Source organism: Jaculus jaculus, chromosome 3, assembly GCF_020740685.1.
Source record: "Jaculus jaculus isolate mJacJac1 chromosome 3, mJacJac1.mat.Y.cur, whole genome shotgun sequence".
NCBI lineage: Eukaryota > Metazoa > Chordata > Mammalia > Rodentia > Dipodidae > Jaculus > Jaculus jaculus.
In genome coordinates, this window is record NC_059104.1 from 189,899,111 (window position 1) to 189,924,695 (window position 25,585).

The window sequence follows — 25,585 nt, forward strand, 5'->3', positions numbered from 1 at the left end:
TATTTTATTTATTAGAAAGAGGAAGGGGGATAGAGAGAAGGAAGAGTAGGGGGAGAGATAATGGGTGCATCAGGGCCTTCAGCAACTTCAAAGAAAGTCCAGACATGTGCCACCATGTACATCTTGTTTATGTAGGTTCTGGAGCATTGAACATGAGTCCCTCAGCTTTGACAGCAAGTGTCTTAACTGCTAATCCATCTCTCCAGCCTGTCCCTATTTATTACCTCATTCCTCCTGCTTCTTCCTGAGGCTTTGGGCAAATATTTCTTTTTTAAAATTTTTATTAGCATTTTCCATGATTATAAAAAAAATCCCATGGTAATTCCCCCCCTCCCCCCCCACACTATCCCCTTTGAAATTCCCACCAGCAATGTAGAAGGGTTCCTCTTTTTCCATATCCCTGCCAACATTTATGATCATTTGTTTTCATGATGGTTGCCAATCTGACAGGAGTGAGATGGAATCTCAAAGTAGTTTTAATCTGCATTTCCCTGATGACTAGGGACGTAGAACATCTTTTTAGATGCTTATATGCCATTCATATTTCTTCCTTTGAGAATGCTCTATTTAGCTCCATAGCCCAATTTTTGATTGGCTTGTTTGATTCCTTATTATTTAACTTTTTGGGTTCTTTGTATATCCTAGATATTAATCCTCCATCAGATATATAGCTGGCGAAGATTTTTTCCCATTCTGTAGGTTGCCTCTTTGCTTTTTTCACTGTGTCCTTTGCAGTGCAAAATCTTTGTAATTTCATGAGGTCCCAGTGGTTAATCTGTGGTTTTATTGCCTGAGCAATTGGGGTTGTATTCAGAAAGTCTTTGCCAAAACCAATATGTTGAAGGGTTTCCCCTACTTTTTCCTCTAGCAGTTTCAGAGTTTCAGGTCTGATGTTAAGGTCTTTAATCCATTTGGACTTAATTCTTGTGCATGGTGAGAGAGAAGAATCTATTTTTATCCTTCCACAGATATATATCCAGTTTTCACAACATCATTTGCTGAAGAGACTGTCTTCTCCAATGAGTATTTTTGGCACTGTTATCAAATATCAAGTGTCTATAGCTACCTGGACTTACATCTGGGTCCTCTATTCTGTTTCACTGATCTACATGTCTGTTTTTGTGCCAGTACCATGCTGTGTTTGTTACTATGGCTCTGTAGTATAGGTTAAAATCAGGTATGGTGATACCACCAGCCTTACTTTTGTTGCTCAGTATTATTTTAGATATTCGAAGGTTTTGTGATTCCAAATGAATTTTTAGATTGTTTTTTTCTATCCCCGTGAAGAACGCCTTTGGAATTTTGATAGGGATTGCATTAAATGTGTAGATTGCTTTTGGTAAGATTGCCATTTTCACAATATTGATTCTTCCAATCCAGGAACAAGGGATGTTTCTCCACTTTCTAGTGTCTTCTGCAATTTCTCCCTTGACTGTTTTAAAGTTCTCGTTGTAGAGATTCTTTACTTCCTTGGTTAGATTTATTCCAAGGTACTTTATTTTTTTTGGATGCAATTGTGAATGGGAGTGATTCTCTGATTTCATCCTCTGTGTGTTTGTTGTTAGCATATCTGAAGGCTACTGATTTCTGTGTATTAATTTTGTATCCTGCTACATGGCTGTAGGTTTTTATCAGCTCTAACAGTTTGCTAGTAGAGTCTTTAGGGTCCTTTATGTATAGAGTCATGTCATCTACCCAAATAAAAATCTTAAAAAGATTATTAGGACATGCAAGTCTTGCCAACCCTTCCTCCAGGTTCCCCTCCCTCCAAACTTCCAGGAGTAACCCTCAGGGCCTCTGCCCCAACCATCTTTGGCAAATAGATGTTACTCATTATTCCCCCTTTGGAAAACTTAAATATATCTTCTTATCAGTTGATACTTTCTCCTGTGCCTGTTGGGCATCTGCACATGCCACGGAGAAATATAAACATGCCATTAGTCATATGCTTCAATGTTTTGCCACTCTTGGGATGCCTGATCAAGTAAAAACAGATAATGGCCCCTGCTTTGTAAGTCAAAACTTTACAAGTTTCCTCTAGACGTGGCAAATTACACATTCCACGGGCATTCCATATAACCCTCAAGGCCAAGCTATTGTTGAAAGATATAACCAAACACTTAAATCACAATTACAGAAACAAAAGGGGGAATCACTACCCCACCATGATCAGCTAAAAAAAAAAAAAGCATTATTCACCTTAAATATTGTAAATTTTTCTAGAAATGAAAAAATGTCTCCATTTCAAAAACATTTGTCATCCTCTATCACATACAGCTTGATCAAGATCAAATGGAGAGACCCATTAACTGGGGCCTGGAGAGGACCAGACCCACTCCTGACAGTAGGGAGAGGGTTTAGATGTGTCTTCCCTCAAGATTAAAAAGAAGACCCATTTGGATACCAGCGAGGGACCTAAAATATTTACCCCAACAAGGGGACACTGATAATCACCCCTCCAGGGAGTGTCCCATCCCTGAGGACTGTTCCTAAAATGGTCTTCACCCTGCTAAACCAAACAATTCCCTCCCTTGCGGAGGATTGCTGGCTTTGCCTCCAATCTGGGCCTCCCCAGCTGCTTGCAGTAATCACCAATAATACAACTACAGTTGCCCATATGACCCTACCCATTGGGTTGGGAATAACCACAGGCATGGCCACTGGGACTGCCAGGATGGGTATGGCAGTCCATCCCCACAGAAAGCTCTCTTTCCAGTTGACCAGTGACATAAAAGCTGTGTCCAACACTATCCTTGATCTCCAACAACAGCTAGATTCCCTGACTGAGGTTGTCCTACAAAACAAGAGGGGACTAGACCTATTAACGGCCAAAAAGGGAGGCATATGCTTGTTTTTACAGGAAAAATGCTGTTTCTACACCAATAGATCAGGAATCATTCAGGACAAGATCGAAAGGCTTCAAGAGGACCTGGAGAGGAGATGGCAGGACCTTGAAGACAATCCACTGTGGATGGGCTTACATGGCTTCTTTCCCTACCTTCTCCCCCTACTTGGGCCCCTCCTTATCCTTATCCTTATCCTCACTGTCAGGCCTTGTGTAATTAACAAAATTACACAATTCATTCACCAGAAGCTACAGGCAATAAAACTCCATCAGGTTGAGAGAAATTACCACAGGCTGACAACTCAGAAATTAAGTTCCTCATATGACCCACTGCCACCTCCTCTGCCCTCCATGTGACCAATGATGGGTAAGATCTCAGACTGACTGAGACAACCTAAGACAGGACATGGAGTGGGTTCTCAGCAAGCTAAACACATGGTACCCAGTGATGGGTAAGATCCCCAGAGGGGCACAACCTAAGACAGGGGCCATGGTGACTAATGCTCTTACAAAAACAAAAGGGGGAGATGTTGGGCCTTAAGAGGCCCAGACATGAGGCCTAGTGGAACTTCCTGAGCCTAGCTAAAGTTTGGTGAGCTGCCTTAGGCCAGCTATGACTCAGCAGGGGGCCAAATGGCCTCTGGCCTGATACTTCTGCACAGGAAGTTTGAGTTAGAACCAATCATCTCAGAGGTTGCGGTATGCTGTTGGCCCTTACATCTCACCCCATCCTAAAATCCCTGCCTTCATTCTCAACATTATATAAATACCTGATGGTAACAATAAAGTGAGTTCCTGCTTTGACGAGACTCCCGGCTCGGTGGTTTTGTTCCTGGCTGTCAACACCCACCCACCTCCTCAACCCCTGGGGAGGAACCAGCGGGCCTGGTTCTGCCCCAGCAGTACCTGCCGGGGGAGCACGGCAATACTAATAACTGGTTAAAGCACTGAGAATAAGTGACTGTTGTGTTCCCAGTACTGAATGGAACAGATAAGGCTCAGGGAACATCATGGAAGAGGGGATGGAAAATGGGTACAAGCCAGAGGATAAAAAGGAGTGCTGTGTTACAGTCTTCCAGATGTGACATGGCCATCGCACTCATGAACTTCAATCAGCTATGACTAAGCGCATAAGCCCTACACAAGACTGAGCCTCTCAACCTCCATTGTTGATGGGGAAAGAGCTCATGAGACCCTACCCATTCTTGAGGAACTGTTGGCAATCCGTGGTTGTTTGGGAGAGAAAATCACTTTCTTCAGGAGCAGAGCCAGTGGAAAGTTACTCATGCTCCAGTAAATAATCCCTGACCCTTGTTCATGCAAGCAGCCCTAATTAAACCCAGTGCATCAATAAATAAATAGGAGATGTGGTTGGTGAGAATAAAGGGGAATATACTAAATACACATATGAAATTGTCAAAAAAATCAATTTAAAAAGAAAAAAATCCTTAAAGATAACACATTTGCCTATAATATGAACAGGCAAAGAGTTCATGAAAAGGCCTCTGGAGATATTTGTCCCTCACATAGGAGCATTGTGGCCTTGTGTTCTACTAATGACTACCAAGGAAGCGTGTTTATTTGGTTCTTACCCATAGAAATGTAAACTCTAGGGACTGAAGAGATGGTTTAGCAATTAAGGTACATGCCTGTGAAACCTAAGGACCCAGGTTCAATTCTCTAGGTCCCACATAAGCCAGATGCACATTGTGGCAGCGCATGCATCTGGAGTTCATTTGCAGTGGCCAGAGGCCCTGGCATGCCCATTCATTCTCATTCTCTCTCTCCCTCTCTGTTTCTCTCCCTTTCCCTCTCTCTCATAAATGAATAAATAAGATAAAAATATCTTTAAAAAAGAACTATAAACTCTAGAAATGTTTGGACTAGTCTGAGTTTAACAATCTCAACATTGATTTCAAAATAAACAGTACACTGAAAAAATATTAACAGCTGACAAACTTACTAGGTGTTTGGACACCATGTAAGCCTCAAAACTGCTCCAATTGCTCTGGTTGTGCTGTTCACTCACTCTAAATTGTCAGTCCACATGAGAAGTGGAATGAAAAACAGCCAACCCTCTCATAGTCATGTTAATTATATAAGTAAATAAGTTGTGTGTGTACAGCTTTCAGGGCTATTTGGAAGCAGTGATTATTCATCCACAGATACCTCAAGCACACCAATTAAACTCAGGGTCCACTATGAGGTCCTTTCACAGTACATCTCTGTGGATCAAATGAATTGTGAGTGTGCACAAAACAGATTAAAAACAGCTACAAAAATCACACTATCCAGTGCTTGATTTTCTGAAACAAATATATTGCACCTCTTTTTCAATTGCCGTATATTCACTGTACATGTGTCTCTTACACATACAGCGTAGCGTGTCCTTAGTCATATTCACCCCGTCTACATCCTGCCTTCTCCCCTGCTACCCCCCATGCATCTTGATGGCTTTTCTAGCATGACTCACACACAAAACTCAGGCTCCCTGACTGCATGCCCAAGGCTCTCCTCAATACAACTTTCTGTCCATTCTGCATCCTATTTGTACTCCCTTGGTTTATAAACACTACACAGAAGTTTGGCTGTATGTGAGGACTTCCTCCGGATGTAAGGTAACACCATGACAGAGCCGGAAGCCTATGCCAGGCAGAGAACAACGCTCTGATATCATAAGCTCAACATGAAGATTGTTGTGAAACTCCAGAGGCTGGTGATTTTGTCATTACACAGTGAAGGTGCTTCCTGACACCAGAAACCCCAAGACAAAAGGGGTAATGATTCATTTTAAAACAAGTAAACATTGTAGTCCTCACATAAAAATGGACCTCTGAATCATTTTTATATCTGATATGAGAGATGTCTTAACCTTTGTATAGATAGTTGCTAGCAACTTTATAATAAAATTCTGCAAATCTTGTTGAACTCTTTCAAACTGTGTTTTCTATAATGCCTTGATTACTAGATAAAAATTTCACTTCTAGTATAGTGGGAGAGTAAAGACTAAGGCATCAAGATCATAAGGAAGCAGCTTCATGGGTTGGAGAGATGGTTTAGTGGTTAAGTGCTTACCTGTGAAGCCCAAGGACACTGGTTTGAGGCTTGCAGGACCCACGAAAGCCAGATGCACAAGGTGGAGCATGCATCTGGAGTTTGTTTGCAGTGGTTATAGAAGCCCTGTTGTGCCCATTCTCCCTCCCCCTCCCTCCCTCTCTCTCTCTCTCTCTCTCTCTCTCTCTCTCTCTCTTTCTCTCTGCTTCTTTCTCTCTGTCTGTCTAAAACCAATAAGTAAATAAATAAAAATAAACCAAAAAAAAAAAAAAAGCAGCTTCATTAGCTGGCTAAGACCTTTGGAGTAACCTCCCAAAGAACCAGAACCACAATCCAAGGTTTTACACTTTTTTTTTTTTTTTTTTGAGGTAGGGTCTTACTCTAGCTCAGGCTGTCCTGGAATTCACTATGTATTCTCAGGGTGGTCTCAAACTCATGGTGATCCTCCTATCTCTGCCTCCCAAGTGTTGGGATTAAAGGCGTGTGCCACCACACCCGGCTTTTCACACTTTGTATTGTAAAGAATTACAGAGAGTAATGTTGATTATATTTGGCAATACATGATAGGTCACTTCTGTCTCTAGGAGAACAGGGTTACAAGGAAGTGGGAAGTTAGGTTCCAGGATGCCAACTAGCCTGATGCAGATGTTTTTTGTTTTCCTTTCTCACATTTCTCCTGAGCTGCTGGGCTTCAGGGGCGCTTACATGTGTACAGACATGTAGCTATCTTCTCTGTTCCTTTCCACGCTATCATCATCTTGCATGTGGGACAACTCAAAGCACACTGGTGTCAGAACCTGAAGAGCCACAGAGAGACATGATGTGCAGGCAGGCACTGGTTGTACCTGTGGTTTTGTGTGTTTGTTTTCAGTTTCAAAGAGACATTTGTCAGAAGCAAATAAAAAATTTATTACATTCTTCTTTAAAACTTTATGTTGACATTTTACATATGTATAGAATATATTTTGATCATATTCCCCTCCTTTCCCTTCTTGTCTCTACACTCCCTTAGCCTTCCAAGGAATCCTTGCCTCCTCTAACCAACCTCTCTACTATTATTATCTTTCTTCATTTTATTTTTGCCTTCCTTCATCATCCATGATGACATAGTGAGAGTCCCAATATAGAGATAATAACAGCTACTAGGCTGTCATGAATGAAATGGCCACCACATGTAAATAGTGCAACATTCCAAAGTGCTCCTCCCCATCTTTTGGCTCTTACATTCTTTCTGCCACCTCTCCCCCAATGTTCCCTGAGCCTTGGCAGGTGTGGTAGAGATGTCCCAATTAATGCTGAATATCTCACTGCCACTTACTCTTAGCACTACGATGAGTCTGGGTCTCCCTGGTAGTAACCACCATCTGTGGAAAAAATTACAGCTTTTCTGGTCAAAAGTGATTGCAGCAGTACTATATGAGCATAAACACAAGTATTTAGAGTGTGTTTTGATAGGCACAACACATCCATTTAGCCAGACAACTGTAGTAACATTCCCCCGAGTGCTTATGGCCAGCCACACCCTAGGGGTTTTTTTCCACACCCTAGGTTTTTATAGCTTTTTCAGCAACAAGCTTGAATTCCCTTCTGTGGAGCAGGCCTCAAATCCAATCATACAGCAGTCAGTTACTTCCATAACAGTCATGCCACTCTTGCCCTGGTGAGCTCATCTTGTCTGGCTGGGTGGTTACAAAGCTCACAGGGTTCTCTGCTCGTTAAGACTGTTAATGACTTTTCTCCCCCATCAGCCTTGATAGCACTTTTTAGCATTGTGGAACCTAGCCACTAGGGAAGAGGCTTACAGTTCAGAATCTGCTTGATTTCTGTCTCTAGCATGTGGTCTCTTCACAAATAGGGTCTTACAATCGAGTTCTGGTGGAAAACCTAGAGCACTGGAAAGCCTATGTTTAGGGTGGCCTCATCAACTTCCCTGACCAAAAACCCCTTTGGAAGGTTTCCCAACCTGGACCCTGGGATTTTCCTACAACAACCTAGGGTTTAAATTTTAAATTATTTTTAGTTCTCTAACAAAGAAATGTTTCCATGTGGTTTATTCATATTAACTTTTGTTTTGGTTAATAACCCCCATCAACCCTTCCTCTCTTCCATCCCTATCCCATAACCATCACAATCTTTCTACCACCAGTATTCTGTCCCTCTGCATCTGTATCTGCTGTTCTCTCCCTAAGCCCCACCCCTTCATGGCCACTTTCTGTATTCTTGACCTCTAGAACTGACTCTTAAACAATACTCTAAAAGTTCAATGCTAGGATCTACATATGAGAGAGAACATGCAGCATTTGTCTGTTTGTACCTGGGTTCTCTCACTTATAATAATATTCTCCAGGTCCATCCATTTTTCTTTGCAGCTGAATAAAAATTTATTGTATATATGTACCACATCATTTTAAGTGATTATATTCTTTTATATGTATATTATTGACAACTTCTATTAAATGATTATATTCTTAATGTCACTAGTGGGTATATGAATGTTGTTTTGTGGCCTAACTTCCTGATTTACAAATTTCTTGAACATTAGCCTTATCTTTATTTATGGTAACTTTCATATCCTCCTAGATAGTCAACCTAACATCCTCACTTCTCCATATTCTAGAGGGCCTTTCCTTGACCTGAGTCATTCACTCCATTCTATCCACACAAACCTATATGTTATCATCAGCAGGAACTCCAGAATCTCTGCTTCCAGGCCAACCAGTCCGGTCTTTCTTTTGCTCTCTGTACAGCTGCATTCCTTCCAGCCTCAGTTCCAATAGCTTCCATACTTTCTTCATTTGACCCAGTCTCTTGACCCAACATGTCTCTCTGACCACGACTTCCTCCATTCCATGCTTACCACATTTAGATTCCACAACATGTTGCCATAATCACTACCTTGCACATACTCTCACCACTGCCAGACTAAACCCCATCTGCTTAAATCTCTCATTTAGTCTATGCTTGTTTTTAGGACTCAATAAGGCTGTATGTATAACATCTTTTCATCTCCTGGGGGGGCCAATTTGTATACTTGCTAACAGAGACAGATTTTTAAAGGTGAAAATAAAGGTTTACTAGCCAAAACTGTGATCTTAACTAACAAAAGTTAAGCACAAAATCTTTAACAAGCTGTTGCTTCAAAAAAAATGAAATTTTGGAAGACATTCACCTTTTGTCTCATGCCCTTCTGTGCTTTTTCAAAAAAGCTGAACACATTCCTACATGGCTGCCCTAACAAAGAGAAGGAGAAGCCAGACATGAGGAACCCTGAGCCACAAACAGGGAGGCTTCACTCCATCCTTCATTAGAGGCTTCCCAGCAATGCTCACATTGCTTGGCATTATTGGTTCAGTGGCAATAAACTCCAAAACAACAATCACTTACAGGAAAGAGGACACAGTGGGGTTGGGTTGCATAGAAATTGAGAGACAGGAGGAGAGTAAGGCCAAAGATTGCAAAACATCATATGAGAAAATGACGTAACAGAACCCATTCTCTTATTTGCCAATAGAACCCTGAACAGGAAACCACAGAGCTGTCTGCTATGTTGATAAAATTCACTTCCTTCCATCTCCTCACTGCACTTCTCCTGATCAGACTACTGTCCTCTGTCCTCTGTCAACTGTATCTCCCTTCGACCCAAGCCAGCCTGCCACATCCACCAGGAAGAATGGAGGATAGGTAAGAGTTTGACTTATTTCCAAATTCATAGAATTCCATTGGGGGTGTAGAACAGTCAAGTGACCATGAGGGTCATGGGCAGAAAGACAGGAGACATAAAGCTTCTTCTTGATAATATTGATGCTAGAAGGCTGTGTAGGAAGGTGTTAGAAGCAACTAAGCAAGATTTCTCATTAGAATCCATTCTGATCTACTTACCCCTAATCTACTTAGCCTCCGTTAATGAACACAAATCACAGGCCCTTCTGACCAGGGAAGATGTCCTGTGTTTCAATCAGATCTGAGGCAATCTTATCATGCATCCTCTTTCTCAGCCTGCTTTTAGATGTCAGTCAGTGGTCTTGCCACATAACAGCCCACTCAGCTTCCCCATCCAAATTCAGAGCAAAGGGGATGGCCTAGCTATCTGCAGAACTGAAAGCACACTCTTCCTGCCTCAGATTGTTAGCAGCTGGTCCACTGAGAATCATAGACTGGACACCTAGTGAACAGTTGTCATTGCCAAAGAATACCACAGAAAGTAGAAAAAAATGACTTTCTCCACAAGTGCTCAAACATCAGAAAGAGACACAAGGCTTATGAACCTTGAGAACTTGTGAGACAAACTGTCAAAGCAACAGCTGATCTAAAACAAAGGAAGAAATGACAGAAAAGCCAGACCACTCCAATCCACTTTGAATTTTTCAAAGAATTTGTGGAATATGAGGATAAGATATTAAATAAGGTATAAGAGTAACATAGTGACTGAAAAAGCAATCATCTCTTCATTAAGATACCAATTTAACCAGACATTGTTTTCATTTTTCATTAGCATATATTAAGTATACAGAATGATGGATTTCATTATAACTTTTTCATACATAAGCACAATGTCCTTTGTTCATATTCATACCCTCGTCATCCTCTCTTTTCCCTCCTTCTCCCCACTGAGCTCCACCCTTCCCCAAATCATGCCCATTCTACTTTTAAGCAATCAAGCACCCTTAACTGCTGAGCCATCTCTCCAACCCCACAGTCTACATTCATGTGCATATATTCTTTCATTAACTCTTTTTTTTCTCAAATTTGTATTAACATTTTCCATGATTATAAAAAGTATCCCATGGTAATATCCTCCCTCCCCCCCCCCCACTTTCCCCTTTGAAATTCCATTCTCCATCATATCCCTCCACATCTCAACTATTCTACTTACATATATACAATACCAACCTATTAAGTACCCTCCTCCCTTCCTTTCTCTTCTCTTTATATCTCCTTTTTAACTTACTGGCCTCTGCTACTGAGTTTTTTCCTTCTAACGCAGAAGCCCAATCATCTGCAGCTAGGATCCACATATGAGGGAGAACATATGGCGCTTGGCTTTCTGGGCCTGGGTTACCTCACTTAGTATAATCCTTTCCAGATCCATCCATTTTTCTGCAAATTTCATAACTTCATTTTTCTTTACCGCTGAGTAGAACTCCATTGTATAAATGTGACATATCCTCATTATCCACTCATCATTATTAACTCTTTTATGACAGAGAGAGCAACAGTAAGAGAGAGAGAGAATTGATGTTCCAGGATCTTCAGCCACTGTAATCAAACTCGGGATGCATGTGCCATCTTGTGCGCATGTGAGACCTTGTGCACTAGCATCACCTTTGTGCATCTGGCTCATGTGGTGTCTAGAGAGTAGGTTGTGGGTCCCTAGGCTCCACAGGCAAGTACATTAACTGTGAAGCCATCTCTCCAGCCCTTCACTAGCTCTTTCTATGAGAGGTCGTGTGTGATCTTTGTTTTTCCGGGTCTGGCTTATTTCACTTAACATAATGACCTCCAGTCCCATCTACTTTCCTGCAAATGACATAATTTCATTCTTCTATGGAAAAAACTCCTGCCAGGCGTAGTGGCGCACGCCTTTAATCCCAGCACTCGGGAGGCAGAGGTAGGAGGATCACCGTGAGTTCGAGGCCACCCTGAGACTACATAGTGAATTCCAGGTCAGCCTGGGCTAGAGTGAGTCCCTACCTTGAAAAACCAAAACAAAAGAAAAAAGAAAGAAAAAACTCCTTTGTGTGTGTACATAAGTGTGTTTATATCACATTTGATTACTCCATTCACTCTTATGTGCATCTAGATTGGTTTCATAAAGTGTCTGTTGGAAAGAGAGCTATAGTAAACATAGGTGTGAAAACATCTTCATGATGTGCTAACTTTAATTCCTTAGGATATATACTCAGCAGTATTCTGCCTGGATCATATGGTAGCTTTAATTTTAGATTTTGGAGAAATGTACATGCTGAATACCATACTGGCTGCAATAGCTTACAGCCCCACCAATAAAGGGTTCTTTTCATTTTGTCCTCACTATCACTCGTTTGTTGACTAATAATATATGTGATAGCTGTGGTGCTTTGAATCAACATAAACTAGTATTCTGAATGCTTGGTCCTCAGCTGATGGCAATTTGGTAGGGGGAGCCTAGCTGGATATGTGTTGTTGGGGGTGGGCTTAGGGGTGTTATAGCCAGATCACTCTTACCAGAACTCGCTCACTGTCCTGCTGCTGTTTCCACCTGCTGTGGCAGAGGTGATACCCAGGCTCTGTCCATGTCATGCTTTCCCTGCCATCGCCAAGCTTTCCCTTGAGCCTCTCATCCAAAATAAACCCTTTCCTCACATCAGTTGCTTTGGGTCTGGTGCGCTGGTCCAGCAATGAGAAGGTAACTGCAACAATAGCTACTAAAAGTATTGACTAGAATGTAGAATATTTTCTAGGTCTGTAGAGCCCTAAAGTTTGTTTGTTGATTTTTCTGTTGGGATAATATATCTATTGGTGAGAGTAGGGTATTGAAGTCAACCACCATTATGGTACCTGGATATGTCAATCATTTTATGCCCAGTGATTTGTTTAAAAATTGTATGTACCAACATTCAGTGTATAACTGAATTCTTATATCTTCGTTTTTATTATTGAAAACTTTATTGTATTAACATATTTCATATTGGTCATATTCATATCAGGTTATTCTCTTCTGTTCCCTCTCCTACACTCCTCTTCCACTTAGGACCCTCCCTCTTCAGTGGGGTTACTGGCATTCTCTGTGGGGTCAAGAATGCACCAGTCAGTCTCTGGGAGGGGGGGTGACAATGTCTCAAAATGCACCTTCCTACCCTGTGGTTATTACATTCTTTCTTCCCCTCTTCTGCACTGTTCCCTGGGCCATGAAGGCTGTGTTAGTCTCTTATAGTGTTGAACTCTCAGCAGCTTCTGATTTTCTGCTTTGATGTGCTTTGGGTCTCCTAGGTGTCTTCCACTATCTCCATGGAGGAGGATCTCAGGCTAGCAGTGAAAGTAGCACTCATATTTGGTCTATAATGTTTTCTGGGCCCTGGTGGGTATGATGTAGGTGACTTGTATCCTGCTAGGCAGTTGACTATTTTCATTATACCAATGGGTCTTGAGTCTCCCTGGTATTCACTGCCATCTGTAAAAAGCAGATTGTCTAACAAAGAATGATAGCAGCATGGATCAAAGGAAATAAATATACACATTTAGAATGCTTTGATAAGCATAATCTCTCCTTTTAGCCAAAGAACAGTAGAAGCTTTCCTCTATGGTCTATGACTTTCCAAGCCATACGCTTCTGACTCAATTCTCAGCACCAGGTATGAGTTTGCTCTGGGAATTACAATGCCAAACCACTGTACTGCAACCCCACACTAGACCAAGCCAGAATACCAATCCACTGGCCAGCATTTGTACACTGACCCCCTAGGCCCTCCCTGTTGTGAGCAGACATGAATACCCCAAAGGAATAGATGTGGGTATCACCCTCCATCATCACCAGGCCTTATGTGGTCCTTGGTGAGATACGAAGGCAGCAGCAGGTATTTAGCATTAGCCACCATCCCTTCTCCCAACATCAAATAGTACAGCATTGACTGGAACTCTAACCACTGAGGATTAAGACAGGGCAAAGAGTCTCAAGATTTTGCCTTGGAATTCAGTGTGGGCCAGTCAAACCTAACACTGAGCAGAGCCTTAACAATCACTGTCCCCAGGTGAGTGTCCATTCATGGAACTTCTGGACCTACCCTAATGGCAGGAGGGGAAGAAATATGGCCCCAGTTGATTGGATTTACATCTTGATGAGCATCACCTGTGTCTGAGCACATCACTCTCACCCATGACTTCACCACAGCCATGGGAAGCCTTGGGTGGTGGATTTTGGCCTCCCCTGTACTACAGTGGTCTCAGAGGTCTGAGGGTTCTGGTGAGACCTACCATTGTTTTGTAAAAGGCCACATAATGCCAATTTCACCCCTCTCTCAATACCACAGTACAAAACAGAGCGTAATTATCCGCCTGAGGAAGAAGTGATTTTCACATCAAGCTACTACATAACAGCTGGTTGCTCTGTGGTGACGCCCAGAACTAGAAAGAACACTTCTGTGTCTGACGACATGTTGGTGGCCTGGCCAGGTGTCCTTGTCTAACAGACTGAAGCTGCGGCTGCTGGGGGGGTGGGGACACATTTTTTAGCGACTCTTAATTCATTCTGAATATGTCTATGCAAAGCACAACGGAGAATTTAGGGCAAACTTGATCTTGGTGCACCCTCTAGTGGTAAAGCTGAGACAACAAAGCCAGAACATGTGCCACTTAGTGATGGCACTGCGGAGGTAACCACAGGCTCTGAGCAGATAAGCAAGTGGCTTAGAATTTCTGAATAGACAGGCACACTGTCGCTTCCTTCAATATGCAGATGATGACACATTTAGCCAACAAGCCCGTGAAGTTCCAGGGAGTTCTGGGATCGTGTGGGTATTCATATGCACAAGGCTCAGATTTAACTTTCAGCATCAAAGAAATGGAAGAACAGGGACTTCACCTAATGAACAAAAGGAAACTCAGAGAGAGGACTAAAATAGCAATATTAAGGAAACTGAATGTGCTTCAAGGAGAGAGAACAATTCAATGTTCAATTAGAAAAGAGAAGCAGAAGTAACTTTTTAAATCAAACAGAAATCTTAGTTGTAAAAAAATACACTTGAATTATTTTATTTGCGAGAGAGAAAGAATTGGCATGCCAGGGCCTCAGCCATTGCAATGGAACTACAGGTGCTTGTGCCACCTAGTGGGCATGTGTGACTTTGTGCACGCCTCACTTTTGCGTCTGGCTTACGTGGGATCTACAGAGTTGAACATGGGTCTTTAGGCTTCACAGGCAAGTGCCTTAAACCACCTCTCTTAAACCATCTTCCCAGCCCTGATTTTTTTTTAATAGTGAAAACAGGGCTGGGCAGATGTCTCAGCAGTTAAAGGTGCTTGCTTATGAAGCCAAGTTGTCTGGGATTGATACCCTAGTGCCTACATAAGCCACATGCACAAAGTGGTCTGTGTGCCTGGAGTTTGTTCACAGCTGCTGTAGGCACTGCTGTACCCTGTCTGTCTGTCTTTCCTTCTTTCTTTCTTTCACTCTGTCTCTCAAATAAATATTTTTAAAATAGTGAAACTAAAATCAAAATAGAACACCTTTCTCCAAATATTATTTAAAACCTTTTAAAACATTGTTGTTTATTTTAGAGAGTGAGAGAGATGATGGATAGGCTAGAGCCTCTTGCCTTTGCAAATGATCTTCAGACACATGTGCCACTTTCTGCATCTGGCTTTACATCAGTGGTTGGGAAATTAGACCCAGGCCAGCAGGGTTTGCAAGTAAGCACCTTTAACCACTGAGCCATCTCTCTGGCCCACAGAATTTTCACAACCCTTTATTTGAAAAATTAGGTTTACTGAACTATAAATTTTTTCATTTATTTTAAAAAATCCAATTCCATTGCCAGCATAACAAACTTGGCCCTTTTTATTCAAGAAGAAATTTTCTTGATTGGATTTCCAATTTAAGTGTAAGTTGAACTACAATTTCTAGCTGAATTCTCAAAGCATTGTTAAATGGAAGAATCAATCTTAAATGAAATAGTAATCAGCAATCTTGAAGAGAACTTATTTTCTAATACACTGATGGGAAATTAAAAACAATGAAAAGGAATAAAGAAAATTTGTGAAAAGTTTGGGGTGGCATTATAGAATAATTTGGGTTATTGGGATTCAAGAAAAATAGGAAATGCCAAATAAACAGAAAGCCCATTTAAACAGAAAATTTCTCAAATTTAAACATGGATTCAGTATCCAAGTACATTAAAGTCAAACACCAGTCATAGTCAACTTAACAAAGTAGTTCTAAGACATGCAGGGTTTTTTTTTTATTTTCATATTTTTATTGGTGCTGAGGAACAGTACACAAACGTTTCAATTGTACACAAGTCTTAACACATGTACCAAAAATCTAAAGACCATGTATTGTTTCTTTAGAAATTATTCCAGTGACACCCAGCTTCAATCTTAGAAACATTTTTCCTTATTAGGCTCTCGTGTACAAACATCTTCAAATGCTCACAATCTCTACTCAACTCCCACTGGTTCACAATTTTAGTGTCATATACACTGCAAATGCAAAATTTTCATCTTTCACAGTATGTTATCAAAATTATTAAGAACACTGGACTACCATGACTAGAGATGTCACAGAGGCACACAGTGCTGACAACAGGGCAGTGACCAAGAAAGTTTTTTGTTTTTTGTTTTCCTTAGGAAATGGCTCTACTAAAAACACAGACTAGCCGGGCGTGGTGGCGCACGCCTTTAATCCCAGCACTTGGGAGGCAGAGGTAGGAGGATCGCCGTGAGTTCAAGGTCACCCTGAGACTACAGAGTTAATTCCAGGTCAGCCTGGACCAGAGTGAGACCCTACCTCGAAAAACCAAAAAAAAAAAAAAAAAAAAAAACAGAGTAGGAGTAATTGAAAATATGACATATTAAATGTACAAATGTGACTCCATCATCAGGGAATGTGGGTCATGCATTGTGGGGTTAGCCATCAGTTATGAGGAAGAGGCAATGTCTCTGTGTATAATGTCCCAACATGTGGCTCTAACAATAATTCCTCCCCCTCTTTCACAAATTTTCCTGAGCCATATTGGGTTCGTTTTAGGTCTATTTCAGTGATGAGGTCTTGGGAGCCTCTGTGTCTCTGGATAACTGGTTTGGTAGGAGTTGAATGTTCTCTGTGTCTCTCTCCTTCACCCTTGTGCTGGTACCAGGTTCACCAAGAAAGCAGCACTCTTACTCATTTCCCCAGTAACTCTTGGTTTCAACTGGGGCCTTGTAGAGGTGCGATGGGCTGTTTCTTTCTTCAGGATCTGTGTCCATCTGCAAAAGAGAATCAAATTCTCCAATGGAGAGTGAAGTCAGCACCAGATAAATGGAATAACCATTATTATCTTAGAGAGAATTTAATAGGTATAGGCCCTCTTGTAGCCCATGATTGGTGGGAGCTTGATAATGGAGAGTGGGCTTGTGTTTTGGATATGGTTCTAACTTGTTTCCCAGCTCTAACTATGGGTTCCATTCCACTGAGTAGATCAGTTAGCCAAATCAAGAGCAGTTGGTTACCCAACATGGGTGTATGCCACTATTGCACTTATATAAGCAACACGTCAGGTTGTTTGGTGCTGAGTAGCTTAGACCATGAGTTAGTTGGACAGATGTTGATTATTTTCCCCCAGTCACTCATGTAGCACCTTCTAGCACTAGATGAGCTCTTTGGGGACTAACTCTCTTCCAGATTCCAGCCAGGTCACTCCATGTTCTGTATCAACAGCATATGGTGTCTTCAGCAGCAGGGTCTTACTACTAACCTTTGGTGGGACATCAAGCACTGACAGAAATCTGCCTTCTTTTGGGAAACCTTGTAGGTCTCTCTGATCAACAGCTCATTGTGGATGTTAACCATATACTGGTACTGGGAGTTTCAGGAAAAGAAGGAAGAAAAAGATAGGTAATATAAAAGAGATAGAGAGAAGAGGGAGAGAAAGAGAGAGAGAGAGAGAGAAACAGGAGATTAAGGTTAGTCTTCATCATACCGTCTCCAGGGCCCTGTGATTCAAGTATTCCCTCACAGGACCTGATGAAGGTTCAAACATTTAGTCTGTCTTACAGGATATAAAATTTTATGGTACTATTGCCATTTGGGTCCAGTTTGGTGTCCCCCACCCCAATCCTTACCCTCCCTTCCCATCCCACCCTCCCTATTGCCTGTCCTCAAGATGCTTATTAGGTATGTCAGCATCTCAGGCAGATTCAGGTTAGGAGCCACAGAGGAGTGAGACCATGTGATGATTATCTTTTTGTGATTGGGTGAGTTCACTGAGAATGATCTGTTCCAGGGTTGACCATTTTTCTTCAAATTTTATTGTGTCATTTTTCCTTACTGCTTTGTAGAATTCCATAATATAGATATACCACATCTTGGTTATCCATTTCTCTAATGATGGACATCTTGGTTAATTCCAGCTCTTAGCTATTATGAATTGAGCAGCTATAAACTTAGTTGAGCAAATCTCTCTGAACTGAGGCATGGAGCTTTCAGGATAAATGCCCAGTAAGGCAATAACTGGGTCTGTTGCTAACTCTATAGTCAACCTTTTTAAGAGTCTCTATATTGCTTTCCATCGTGGTTGTACCATCCTACATTCCCACCAACAGTGGATGAGGGTTCCTATTTCTCCACATCCTGGCCAGCATTTGTTTTCATTTGATTTTCTTATGTTTGCTATTCTTACTGGGGTAAGGTGGAATCTCATAGTGGTTTTAATTTACATTTCCCTCATGATTTGGAATGATGAACATTTTCTTAAATGTATTTTTGCCATTTATATTTCTTCCTCTGAGAACTCTCTGTCCAGCTCTTTGTACCATTTTATGAATGAGTTGTTTGACTTTTTATTCTTTAGGTTTTTGAGTTCCTTGTAGATTCTAGAAATTAGGCCTTTATATAGTCAGCAAAAAATTTTCTTCCATTATGTGAGTAATCTATTGGCTCTGCTTAAGGTATGTTTGTCTTTGAAGAAACTTTTCAGCTTTGTGAGATCCCAATGATTGAGTAATTATTTAAGTTCCTGAGATACTAGGGTTTTATTCTGGAAGTCTTTTCCATTTCCAATATGATGGAAAGTTCCTCCTACTTTTTCTTCCAGTACTAGCCAAGTTTCAGATCTTATATTGGGGTCTTTGATGGATTTGGACTTGATTTTTGTGCATGGAATGAACTGAGTTTCATTTTCCTGAATATGGTTATCCAATTTGTCCATTACCATTTGCTGAAGATGTTGTCTTTTTTCCAGCCTACAATGTTAGGGCCTTTGTCAAATATCAGGTAGCTGTATTTACTTGTCCCAAAGTCCAGGTCCTCAATTCTGTTCCATTGGTTTATAATCCTGCCTTTATGCCAGTATCATGCTGTTTTTATTGTATGGCTTTGTAATATAGCTTTAGATCAGGTATGGTGATGCCTCCAGAGGTGTTGCTTTGGCTGAGGATATGCTTGGATATATGAGGCATTCTGCCATTCCATCTGAATTTTCAGATCTTTTTTTCTATCTCTGTGCAAAAAGATGTTGGGATTTTTATTGGTATTGCATTAAATCTGTACGTTGCCTTTGGTAAAATTGCCATTTTCACACCGTTAATTCTGCCTCTCCAGGAGCATGAGAGGTTTTTCCATTTTCTCAAGTCCTCCTCAATTTCATTTTTGAGTGTTTTTATGTTTTCATTGTATAGATCTTTCACATCCTTGGTTAATATTATTCTGAGGTAATTTTTTTGTTGCCATTGAAAATGGATCAATGTTGCTTATTTCTTTTTCTGTATCTTTGTCTTTTTATATAGAAAGGCTACTGATTTTTGTGCATTGATTTTTTTATCCTGCTACTTTGCTAAAGGAATTAATCACCTTTAAGGGTTTTGAGATGGTGGTTCCTGGGTCTCTTATGTATAGAATCATGTCATCTGCAAATAGGGCTAACTTTACTTCTTCCTTTCCAATTTTTATCCCTTTTACTTCTTTCTCTTGTTTTACTGCTTGAGCTAGAGCTTCCAGTACTATGTTGAAGAGCAGAGGTGAGAGTGTACACCCCTGTCTTGTTCCTGATCTCAATAGGAATTCCTCCAGTCTTTCCCCATTAAGTATTATTTGGACTTTAGGAGCTTTATATATAGCCTTTATTATGTTGAGATATGAACCATCCATGCCTATTCTCTCCAATGTTTTGATCATGAAGTGATATTGTATTTTGTCAAAGGCCTTTTCTGCATCTATTGAAATTATCATGTGGTTTTACTGTTTAAGCTTATGTATGTAGTGTATTACATTGACAGGTTTCCATATGTTGAACCATTCCTGTGTTCCTGGAATTAAGCTATTTGATCAAGGTGGATAATGCTTTTGATGTGTTGTTGAATTTGGTTTGTGAGGCTTTTGTTCAGGATCTTTGCATCTAAGTTCATCAGGGAAGTAGGCTTATAGTTTTCTTTTCTTGTGGCATATCTGCCTGGTTTTTGTTTTTTGATTTTTTTTTGTTTATTTTATTTATTTATTTGGGAGCTATAGACAGAGAGAGAGGAGGGGAGACAGAGAGAGAAGTGGGGTAGAGAATGGGCACACCAGGGCTTCCAGCCACTGCAAATGAACTCCAGATGCATGCGCCCCCTTGTGCATCTGGCTAACGTGGGTCCTGGGGAATCAAGCCTCAAACCAGGGTCCTTCAGCTTCACAGGCAAGTGCTTAACTGCTAAGCCATCTCTCCAGCCTCTGCCTGGTTTTTGTATTAAGGTGATATTAACTGCATAGAAGGAGTTTCAGATCTTTCCCTAGTCTCTGATTGTGTGGCACAGTTTGAGAAAAAATTGGTTTCAGTTCTTCCATAAAGGTTTGATAGAATTCAGCTGAGAAGCCATCTTTTCATTTGGGAGAGATTTTTAATTACCTGTTCAATCTCAATGGGTGTGCTAGGTTTATTTAGGAGATTAATCTGTTCTGAGTTTAGCTTTGGCAGGTGGTATGTGTCCAGGAATTTATCCATTTCTTCCATATTATCCAGTTTTGTGGGAAGAGGTTTTTGAAATAAGTCCTGATGATTCTTCCAATTTCACTTGTCTGTTGTGATCTCTCCTTTTTCATTTCTAATTTTGTTAATTTGAAGCATCTCTCTCTCTCTCTCTCTCTCTCTTTTTTTTTTTTTTTTTTTTTTGCTTGATCAAATTGGCCAGGGGTTTATCAATCTTGTTTATTTTTTTTTTCAACAAACCAGCTCTTTGTTTCATCAGTATTATTAATTTTCTTAGTTTTCAATTCATTAATTTCTGCTCTGATCCTAATTATATCTTTCTGTCTGGAGCTTTTTGCTTTGGATTCTTCTTGCTTTTCCAGTGCCTTTAGGTGTATGGTTAGGTTATTGATTTGGGACCTCTCTGTCTTTGTTGTGAAGGCATTTAGTGCTATGAATTTTCCTCTAACGACACCTTCATTGTATCCCATAAGTTTTGGTATGATGTGTTCTCATTGTCATTCATTTCTAGAAATTTCACAATTTCATTTTTTTATTTCATCCACTACCCACTTATTGTTTAAAAATGTGTTGTTTAGCTTCCAGGTGTTGATGGGATTCCTGGTGCATATTTTGTTGTTAATTTCTAGTAATACACCAGCATTGTAATCTGATATCATGCAGGAAATTATGTCAATATTCCTAAATATATGGAGGCAAGCTTTATGACCCAGTATATGATCTATTTTAGAGAAGGTTCCATGGGCTGCTGAGAAGAATAGGTAGTCTGTGGATTTGGGGTAGAATGTTCTGTACATATCCATTAGGTCTACTTGATCTATGGTTTTATTGAGCTCTCTCACTTCCCTGTTAATTTTCTGTTTGGATGATCAATCTATTGCTGATAGTGAAGTATTGAAGTCCCCAACTATAATGGTGTTTATTTCTGTTTTGTTGTCAAATAGGTTTGGTTTTATGTAGTGGCCCTGTGTTTGGTGAGTAGAGATTGATGGTTGTGATATCCTCTTGATGGATTGTTCCCTCAATAAGTAGGAAGTGGTCTTCTTTGTCTTTTTTGGTTACTTTTGGTTTGAAGTCTATTTTATCCAATATTAATATAGCTATGCCTGCTTGTTTCTTATTTCTGTTTCCTTAGAATATCATTTCTACCCTTTCACCCTGAGGAGGAGTCTGTCTTTAGTGCTGAGGTGGGTTTCTTGAAGACAGCAGATTGAGGGGTCTAATTTTCTGATCAACCCTGTTAGCTTGTGTCTATTGATGGGTGAATTAAGGTCATTAATATTTAAGTTAATAACTGTGAGGTTTAATTTGATCCCTGCCATATTGTGTTGGTTTATGTGGTTTGGCATTTTCATGGACTTTGAAGTTTTATGTGCCTTCTCTGAGTTTGGTTACTGTGATATGCTTCTTGTAGGCACTTGAGGTGGATTATTTGATTCTTCTGTGTGGAGAATTTCCTGAAATGCTCTCTGTAGGTTTGGCTTTGTGTGCATATAGTTGTAAAGCTGAGTTTTGTCATGGAAAGTTTTCTTTCACCATCTATTATGAGGGATACTTTTGCTGGGTAGAGTAGTTTGGGTTGGAAGCCATAGGTTCTTAGACTTTGCAGTTTCCATTCCAGGCCCTTCTGGCTTTCAGAGTTTCCATTGAGAAGTCTGAAGTAATTCTGATGGGGTTACCTTTATATGTAATGTGTTGTTTCTCCCTAGCTGCTTTTAGGACTTTCTCTTTTTGATTGATGTTAAGAGTCTTAATGATAACATGTCTTGGAGAATTTCTCCTTTGTTCCAGTCTATTTGGAGTTCTGGTAGCTTCTTGTAACTTGGTGGGACTTTCTTTGGAGAGAGTGGGGAACTTTTCTTCTATAATATTGTTGAATAAGTTCTCCATGCCTTTGGTCTGGATTTCTTTCCCTTCTTGTATTCCCATGATCTGAATGTTGGGACATTTAAGGGTATCCCTTGGGACCCTGTAGAAGGGGTAGATGGGACTGCCAGATCCTGTGACAAGGTAGGACAGGGATATGGGACTGTGTGGGCCAGGTGACATGGGGGGTGTGGAGGTCCCCTGTGGTGGGAGAGCTTAGGGAAGGGGGAACCCTAGCCTGCTGGCCTGTGTTCATGCACAGAGGGGCAGTGGCATGTGGAGGTCCTTGGTAGTGGTGGGGGGCGAATGCCAGAGTGCTGACCTGGATCCACATACAGAGGTGGAGGGTGGCAACAAGTGGCAAGGTGTTCGCACATGGAGGTCCCCTAAAGGAACGCTAGCTTGCTGGCCTGGATCCACACACGGAGGTGGGTAGGGGAGTGGGATGGCATTTGCAAGCATGTTTGAACATGGAACCATGCATGGAGCTGCACTGGTCTGCTGACTGGGTCCTCTTGCCTGTGCTTAGTGCAGGAGGAGCCTGTGGCTGGGACTATGGCTAGGACGGCTGCTTGAGGGAACTGGGGTTCTAGTGGGCTACCCGAGAGCATAGGAATCAGCGGATTCCCTGCTTTGCTCCTCTGCGCCCTCTCACTGGAGGTGTATTAGAGTCTGCTCACCCCTAGAAGAACCAATGAACCCTAAATGTCTTGCCCTTCCTTCCCCTGGAGGTGCGGTGCAGTTAGGCAGATGCCATCTTGACAGGAAGTCCTGTGTCTATTCTTTTTCTAATATTGTATTTACTTATTTGCAAGCAGAGAGAGAGAGAATAGGTACAGCAGGGCCTCTAGCTACTGCAAATAACTCCAGATATATGGGCCACTTTGTGCCTCTGGCTTTGCAAGAGTACTGGGGAATCAAACCCAGGTCATTAGGCCTTGCAGACAAGTGCCTTAACTGCTGAGCTATCTCTCCAGCCTTGTGTGTCTGTTCTTAAACCCTTCACCTGAGAAGATTTTTAGCCTAAGACAGTAGTGTTGGATGGGGATGCTAGAGTCACAGTTCAGTCCTGTGTCAGTAGAGGGTCTGGGAAGAAAAAGAGTGGAGCTCTGGCTTGAGAGTAAGCTGAAATGGGTTTATATCCAGATTCCAGGACTCCAGGCATTTTAAGTTATTCAACCTCTATAAGCCAGTGTTACCCCCCTGAAACACACCAAAAGTAATCCCCAAACAGGAGAGTGATCTCCAGACTACTTACACCATACACAGTATAAAATTCTGATAATGAAAGTCATCATTTTGTACAGCTTATATGCTGGTAAAAAAGGTCTTTAAAAACAATGAGTTTTTTCCAGCAGGCCTCAAATCTATTTTGTTTCCCTCACAGCACCAGCAGAGGACTTCTGCATATAGACCCAAATATCTCAGCTTCTGGGACAGAAGTCACCCCTGCAAATGCAATGGATGGGACTGTTCCTGGGAGTTTTAACAACAGGATACTGATCCCAAACTTGATGATCATCATCTCTGGGCTGTTTGGACTAGCAGGAAACACCACTGTGTTCTGGCTCTTGGGCTTCTGCTTGCACAGGACTGCCTTCTCTGTCTACATCCTCAACCTGGCAGGAGCTGACATCTTCTTCCTCTGCTGTCACATTATAGATTCAACGCTGGTCCTCGTCAAGTTTTCCTATCCCAATATTATCTTCCTCCCCTGCTTTAACACTGTCATGATGGTTCCCTACATCGCAGGCCTAAGCATGCTCAGCGCCATCAGCACCGAGCGCTGCCTGTCGGTCCTGTGCCCCATCTGGTACCGCTGCCACCGCCCAAAACACACATCAGCTGTCATGTGTGCTGTGCTCTGGACCATGTCCCTGCTGTTCAGTATTCTGAACAGATATTACTGTGGCTTCTTGGACACCAAATACAAAGGTAACTCATGTCTGGCATCTAACTTTTCTACTGCAGCATGCCTGATGTTTTTATTTGTGGTTCTCTTTGTGTCCAGCATGGCCCTGCTGGCCAGGTTATTCTATGGCAAGGGACGGATGAAGTTGACCAGACTGTACGTGACCATCCTGCTCACAGTGCTGGTCTTTCTCCTCTGTGGCCTGCCCTTTGGCATCCACTGGTTCCTGCTCATCTGGCTTGAGATTGACTATGACGCACTGGCTTATGGCATTTACCTGGGGTCACTCGTCCTGTCCTCTGTCAACAGCTGTGCCAACCCCATCATTTACTTCTTCGTTGGCTCCTTCAGGCAGCAGCTGAAGACGCAGACACTCAAGCTGCTCCTCCAGAGGGCCCTGCAGGACACTGCTGAGGGTGATGAGCCTGGAAGCAGCCTTCCTCAGACCCTGGAGATGTCAGTCAGTAAAATAGATCAGTGATGAGCATGGGGTATTGGATGTGGCTTTGGTGGGGGGTGCACGGCCCTGCCACACAACAGTTGTCTGCTCTTCTCTTATCCTTGAGCCCTGGAAATACCTCAGTGATTTCTCAAAGTCTGCAACAGATTGTATTAACCTGGCTGTTCTAATTTTCCTAAGTAAAACCTTCAGACTGAAAGTTCACTGTCTCTATCATCCTTGACATTGGTAATGCACATCCCATGCTACATGCATGCATGTATCCCATGCATCCCATGCATGTGTTCTTCTTGTTAAATGTTGTTTCTTTGCAACTTTTGTTGCAATGGGGGGAACACTCTTATTTGTGATTTTTTAAAATTTTATTTTCTATATAATGTAAAGGGCCATACTCTTCCATCCCCCCCACCCTGGCCTCCACTGACCTAGTGGCCCTTCTCTGTGGTGTCATGGTATCCACTGTGGGGCATGAAGTCCTCAGTTAGTGCCTGTGGAGTACAGGGGGTCATGTTTCAGGGTATTCCTACCCACTCTGTGGCTCTTACAATCTTTCCACCACCTCTTCTGCAATGTTCCCTGAGCCATAACAGGCCTGTTGGCAGTCTGATTTAGTGTTGAGTTCTCTATACCCTCTGGTTTCTGCTTTCCTAGGTTTTGATTGATCACTGGGCCTGTCATCATTACTCTAGAGCTGGTTGTCAGGCTAGCAGTAAGAACAATATTCACGTCACCTCTTCCTCTGCTATTTCTCCTATTTGTTCTATACATGAAAGTAAAGAAAAATAAGATGTTCCATCATGTCCTATGAAACATCC

At 41.6% G+C, this 25,585-nt stretch overlaps 1 protein-coding gene across 1 annotated transcript; it reads left to right on the plus strand.

Moving 5' to 3' along the window:
- Positions 1-9,490: 9,490 nt before the first annotated feature.
- Positions 9,491-24,791, plus strand: LOC101604311 (mas-related G-protein coupled receptor member A-like). The gene is made up of 2 exons (XM_004650807.3): positions 9,491-9,580; positions 23,786-24,791. The coding sequence occupies exons 1-2, from the start codon at positions 9,570-9,572 to the stop codon at positions 24,789-24,791; spliced, it is 1,017 nt and encodes a 338-aa protein (XP_004650864.2). The 5' UTR covers positions 9,491-9,569.
- Positions 24,792-25,585: the final 794 nt, after the last annotated feature.